The sequence below is a fragment of the Rhinopithecus roxellana genome, chromosome 12, assembly GCF_007565055.1.
Source record: "Rhinopithecus roxellana isolate Shanxi Qingling chromosome 12, ASM756505v1, whole genome shotgun sequence".
NCBI lineage: Eukaryota > Metazoa > Chordata > Mammalia > Primates > Cercopithecidae > Rhinopithecus > Rhinopithecus roxellana.
The window spans coordinates 39,892,062-39,898,549 of NC_044560.1; the positions used below are offsets into that span (position 1 = coordinate 39,892,062).

Below are 6,488 nucleotides of genomic sequence, written 5' to 3' on the forward strand. Positions count from 1 at the left end.
GATGTGGAGGATCCAACTAATCAACTGCAGAAAGAAAAACACTCAACTTAAAAAAGGTTGAAACAAATGACAAATGGAAATGGCTGAATCACTGTACCTTTTTGACACAACCTTAAATCTTAGTTTTACTATATATTATTTGGTACTCCTGGATTCAGTAGTTGGGGTAAAAAAGGTTTCTGTATTCAAACATATCTACAGAATGTCAATATAAAATGTGTGGATATACACATTTAATATACACACACATATGTACACACAAATGCATACTCACATGTCTAGGAACCAGCACCTAACCACATCCCTGTTTCTCACTAATGACCCAATGAATCATTTATGGCTTTAAGACCAACTTAGATTTTATAAGGCTGTACAATATATGGCTAAAGAGGTCAAACACAAGCACCCATGTTCAGGCTGGATTCAACTGTTCCTCCTCGTGAGTTTTGACAAAGAGTAATACCACTTATGTAACAACTATATCTCAATAACTTAGAATTCAGAGTATAAAACCATAAACATTGAGCTCCCTCATTGTTTAAAGAACACTCTTTCCATTCTATTTCCAATGACTGATAAGAGGACACACCAAACTAGATCACTGAACTGTACAAATGATCTTTACTCTTTTTTTTTTTTTTTTTTTTTTTTGAGACGAAGTCTCGCTCTGTCGCCCAGGCTGGAGTGCAGTGGCCAGATCTCAGCTCACTGCAAGCTCTGCCTCCTGGGTTCACGCCATTCTCCTGCCTCAGCCTCCCGAGTAGCTGGGACTACAGGCGCCCGCCACCCCGCCCGGCTAGTTTTTCGTATTTTTTAGTAGAGACGGGGTTTCACCGTGTTAGCCAGGATGGTCTCGATCTCCTGACCTCGTGATCAGCCCGTCTCGGCCTCCCAAAGTGCTGGGATTACAGGCTTGAGCCACCGCGCCCAGCCGATATTTACTCTCAATCTAAACAAACATGTGCTAAAACATTCTGAAATGCTGCATCCTTTGATTTCTTCATCTTTTCAGTTGCCCGATGCAGGTCCTGCTGTTGAACAGGCCGAATTTCATCTTCATCATGGCTTTCTTCTGATGTAGAATTAACATATTCTCTAACACAGAGGAGGGCAACATCTTGACACATCTCTTTTAGGTCACTTCCTGAAAAGCCATCAGTTTCCTGGGCAACTTGTAGCAGGTCTACATGCCTATCCACATTTTCATTTTTCAAGATGAGTTTCAGGATTGCTTCTCTCTGTTTTAAAGCAGGCTGGTTGATGTGAAATCTTGTAGGCATTCTTCTCATTATAGCAGAGTCAAGGTCCTGAGGACGATTGGCAGCTCCCATTACTATGGCCTGGCAGCTGTGATCAGTATCCAATCTATCCCAGAGACTCATAAACTGAGCTTTCATCATAGCTGTAGCTTCATGGTCAGAACTTGAATGGTTTCGTAGAAAGGAGTCTATTTCATCTATAAAGATGATGGATGGTTGTAGCTTTATGGCAAGGGAGAAGATAGCAGCAGCCAATTTTTGAGATTCTCCGTACCACTTGTTAGTCAGTGTGGAATGCTGAAGGTTAATAAATTGATAGCCTGCTTCTTTGGCAGTGGCCTTGGCAATCAACGTTTTACCACAGCCTGGAGGCCCATTGAGAAGAACACCTTTTGAAGGCTGCAGAAGCCTGGAATTCTCAAACAAATGCTTCTTTTTGATAGGTAAGATGACTGTGTCTTTCAGATCCGTAATGACATCATCTAAACCTGTTATATCACTCCAAGTAACATGCATATTAAGAGGGTCTACTAGATGAGCAGCAATATTCATTTCATATTCTGAGAGCTTCACATTTTTCATACCGATTTCCTTCATTAGTTTTTCTGCCTGTTTCTGAGCTTCTACTTTTTGCTTTCTGGTTGGATCAATTGCATCTACCAACCATTTGATAGTAAAGTATGTCACTGCATCAAATATTGTCAAACGGAAAATTAAACCAACAACTACATTTCGACTCAAAGGACGAGAAAAGGCTTCAGCATGTACCATCTTGATTGTTAACCCAGGAGCAGAAACAGCGGAAGCAAATGCCCTCAGCTGGCCTCGCACAGGAAGGAAATGCAGCCTGCGAGAGAACGCTTCAGGCGGGAGCCAGGACCCACTCTCTCGCACGGAGCATGCGCGACCCGCAGTCGCCTGCGAGAATGCGGCTTGCTCCCAGGCTTAGAAACGGTGAGCTAGAGCAAATTCGCGCACCTGGTGTTTGCTTAACCGGCTATCTGCTGGCCTGAGACTTGCTGCGAAGCCCGGAGCCTCAACTTTCTGACATAGGTAACTGGGATTCCTCAATAATGAGCATATTTTAAAGTAAAGAAAATGAGTTGACAAAGCCCTGATTCTTTGTTATTCAAGTGAGGTTTAGAAATAAGTTGGATGGTTGTGTTAGAAGACCAAGTTCATATGCCCGCTGCATAATCACAGACCTATACACTGAGGCAGCTGGGTTTACATCAGAGAAAGTGTTTAATGATCTCAGGGTAGCTGAGGAGATGGAAGGAGACCCTCAAATCCATCTCTCCAAGGAGTTTGGGGCCAGGGTTTTAAAGGGATTTTTGGAGGGCAAGGGGATGAAAAATTGGGGCCATTCATTGGTTGGGGCAAGAAGGATGAAATCATCAGGATGTGGAAACTGCACTGTTTGGGTAAGTCAGCTTCTCCTGGGGTCCTTCAGACCAACTGATGTCAGTAATTTCACTGGTATGCAGGCCTTGAAAGAATACCTCAAATGGGTAAATTTAATATTTCATAGTGTTTAGGTTGTTGACTGTAAAGCAGTTAAGGGGAGCTATAATCTGTGACAGGGCTTATGTGATTCTGTGGCAGTAGGCTGTGAACAACCATGAGGAAGCAGGTCAGAGAGCAAGCTGACCTAATGATTAATGCTGAATGTGCTGGAAGCTTGGTTTATTTTGGTTTCTTCCCCTCCCTTCTTCTATGATAAATTTTATAAAATTTATAAGGACAGTTTCAGTTGAGTCCAGATCACAAAAGAGAAGATAGGATTGGAGGTAAAGATTAGGAGCATCATGAGATCACGGATGAGAATCCCCAAGGACAGGACTATGATAAAAGCAACCTCTGAGCATGTTACAATAAAATTGTTCTTTAAAGACAATTTTTGTGATTCTTACAAAAGGGCAACTCTCCCCTCAGGAATAAAAGAGGTCCCACTAGCCTCTGAGAGCAGCTACTTCAACCTCAAAACCAAGGAGTTCCAGCCGAGTGGCTGGGAGAGTTGATGAGCAGCTTCTTCACCTCCCCTTAGTGCTCCTTTGAGGGAGCTAAAATGCATTACAACTGCCACTGTTGTCTGCCCTCTGGAAGTTTACAATGTGAGACAAATGTTCAGTCTATTTAGGACATGAACTGTTTCTGAAAATATGCTCCTCACCATACAAGAGAAGCAATGGATTCTTAGTGTCCAGAAATAGAGGTCTGACTGAAATTTGACTTGAGCTTGATAATACGTGGCTTGCCTTGTTAGGATATTAAATATTAGAGAGGTAACTCATCACTGCAGATTAATGAAGTCACCAAAATCATTTAGAAATAATTGCGGGCCTAATTTTAATTAGAAGTTTGATTGCTACTGTTGAAACGAAATAAGAGAAATGCACACTCCTCACCCTCTGAATGTTGTTCCCATTGAAACAACAATTACTATGTCAATCTTTAGCTCATTAGTGGGCCTTTTTGGAGATTACATTAGATGGTTTCCAAAGAATAGAGTATTTTAGGCAGGGAATATAGGGTGGCAGGACTGTAATCAAAAAAACTCCTAGAATCAAAAGAAAAGATAGAAATGTCATTTTCTGAATGTAAGCAAATATAATGCAAGAAAAATTGATGGCTTTCAGAGAAGTAAGATAGAATAGTATTCTAACAGGTTGGGATATTTTCATCAGTTTGGCAAGGAGAAAAAGGAGTGCCCCTAAAATGGAAAGCATCCATCTAAAAAGAAACAAATATAAAAACCTTCAAATGACTGTCTTAAAGAAATGTTGTACATAGATATAAGTTGTTGATTAGCATGTTGAAATGGGAGAGTTCTCTGACCCTCTCGTAGGACTTGTGCCAGGGGTGTGACTCATTTGCTCACCACTGCTCACTCAAGCCCCTTACGGGAGGGGGAGCATGCAGATGGGCAAGTACAGGAGCTGAGGCAAGCGCTTTTGGGCTCCAGCCCCATGGTAGCATCTAGGGATGTGTTACAACTAATGCCATTTTAGCAGTTGCCATCCATGGATGGCTGACTGTTAAACCAGCTCAGTAGAGAGTTGGGGTAACAGCCTTTTACACCCTGACTGCTTGGTACCCAGGTCCTTGTCCAGTGTCCAAGAAGAATCAGGTCACCTGGACTTGAAGGATGGTGACTGAGGGACTTTCACTGAGTGATGGAGGTGGCTCTCAGTGAGATGGATGGGGAGCTGGAAAGGGGATGGAGTGGGAAGATGACTTTCCACTGGGGTTTGGCCGTCTATGGTAAATTCCCCTCCAACCATCCCCAGCCAAACTCCTCTCAACATTTGGATGCTCCTTCTCTTCTCTCCTTTTCTGCTGCAATGCTCTGCCACTCTGCCACTTTTCTGCTCCTGTTTCTCTGCTTGTGGAGCTTGGGATCTATATGAGCAGAGGATAGGGGCATGGCAGGCCAGAGTGGCCTTGGAAAAGGTGACATTTGGACGGATAACTGGGAATGCATGTTTCCATTTAGGCCTGTGTGTTTCCAGGCTTGAGGGTGGGGCCTTTGCAGGGTACTGTCCTCTTCTACCCAGTATTTTCCTGCCTCCTGTCCTTATCAATGTGATTTTAGAAATGATACACCAGAGACCAGGATGCATCATTTATCAAATCTTATCCTCACATGGGAAGAGAGGAAGAGACAGACAGAGAAGGAGAGGCAGGTGGGAAGCATAGAAACAGAAAAAGAGGCAGAGATTTTGTGGAAAAGAAGCATTTTGCTCATCAAAGTGGTGTACTCTGGAATAATGACAGTTTTCTGAGTTCCACATGGCCTATTTTATTCATGTCTAACTAATTTATTTTGCTTTGATTTCATATTTTCCAAAACCTGTTGTATTTCTAATTATTTGTTTATTTATTTAGAGACAGGCTGTTGCTCTGTCGTGCAGGCTGGAATGTGGTAGTGCAGTCATGACTCACTGAAATCTCAACCTTCTGGTCTCAAGTGATCCACCCACCTTCAGCCTCCTGAGTAACTAGGACTACAGGCCTGCACCACCAAGCTTTGCTAATTTTTAAATTTTTTTTTTTTTTTTTTTTTTTTTTTTTTTTTTGTAGAGACAAGATCTTACTATGTTGCCCAGAACGTTCATATTTTGAATTTGGCTTTTCAAGTATTCCAGGATATGGTGAGAATGAAAAAGTTCAAGTGGCATGACTGATTGCTTAACAAATATCAAAATGCTGTTCTAAGTATTTTGTTTGCACTACCGTGTCTAAGGGTACTTAGAAAATAGCAATTCTGGTCACTAATTTTTTTGCATTAATAAAGAATAAATGTGTTTTCTGAATATTTCTTTGAGTTTGTTTTCCATAAATTAATAAGTAAACTAGTAAAATCAAAGATTGGGATAAGACATTAGTTTTCAAAATAATGTTATAACCCATTCTATATTAAAAAGAAAACAAAGAAACACAAATTCACTGGTCTTTCTCTTTGTTACTTCTTATTGCGACAAAGTGCATTTTATATAAAATGTTATCATTGGGCAATTTCTCAAATGCTAGCAGGAATTTTTTGCAGGTATCCAAGAGCAAATTTTTTGCAAAGAAAACAAATGGTTAACTTGGTTAATTTATATAAACAAAGAAAGGGGTATATATGGCAGACACTACTAGTGCTGGCTGTGTACCAAATTATTCATTCTCCTCTGTGTTACCAAGAGACCTACACTTTTGGAGCATCAGTGTTCCCAGGCTACAAAACAAGCAAACAACAAACGAAGTCCCAGCCTTCCTTGCAATTAGAGGTGTCCATGTTACATAGTTTTGGCCCACTTAAAAAGAAAAGAAATGAATGGAAACATGCTAGATATTTCTGGAAATGTTATTTTGGAAACTTTTATTTATTCACTCCATAATTCACTCGGTTTTAAGTACAGTGTACACACTGTGGCTCCTTATTACAATCAGCACCTGTACAAATTTATAATTCACCCTCTCCATAACTCTTCTCAGTGGAATTAGAATGATGAAGTCAAGGCCAGTGCATTGCACAACTTTGGTGAGAACTGTAATCCATTTAAATAGTGTATTCTGAGGGCACCAACACTGTCTGTGGAAGAGGTTACAGCCTGATTTCACAGAACCAAACTGCTGTCTTACTTTATGCATAAATGTCTGCAAAATGTCATGGTTCTTTTGGAGAATTAATCATATTGAGGTATATTTTAAGGGAGAAGATATGTTGGATTTTCATAGGAA

The 6,488-nt window shown here is 40.9% G+C and overlaps 1 protein-coding gene across 2 annotated transcripts; it reads right to left on the minus strand.

Annotated features, from left to right (window-relative positions):
* Positions 1 to 944: 944 nt before the first annotated feature.
* On the minus strand, positions 945 to 2,084 carry LOC104682132 (ATPase family AAA domain-containing protein 1-like). 2 transcript variants are annotated; one of them, XM_030913014.1, is made up of 2 exons: positions 1,335 to 2,084; positions 945 to 1,253 (listed from the first exon to the last, which is right to left on the minus strand). In XM_030913014.1, the coding sequence occupies exons 1-2, from the start codon at positions 2,028 to 2,030 to the stop codon at positions 945 to 947; spliced, it is 1,005 nt and encodes a 334-aa protein (XP_030768874.1). In that variant the 5' UTR covers positions 2,031 to 2,084. The 2 variants fall into 2 exon arrangements, with proteins under 2 accessions (XP_030768874.1, XP_030768873.1); XM_030913013.1 differs by having other exon boundaries at positions 945 to 2,084.
* Positions 2,085 to 6,488: the final 4,404 nt, after the last annotated feature.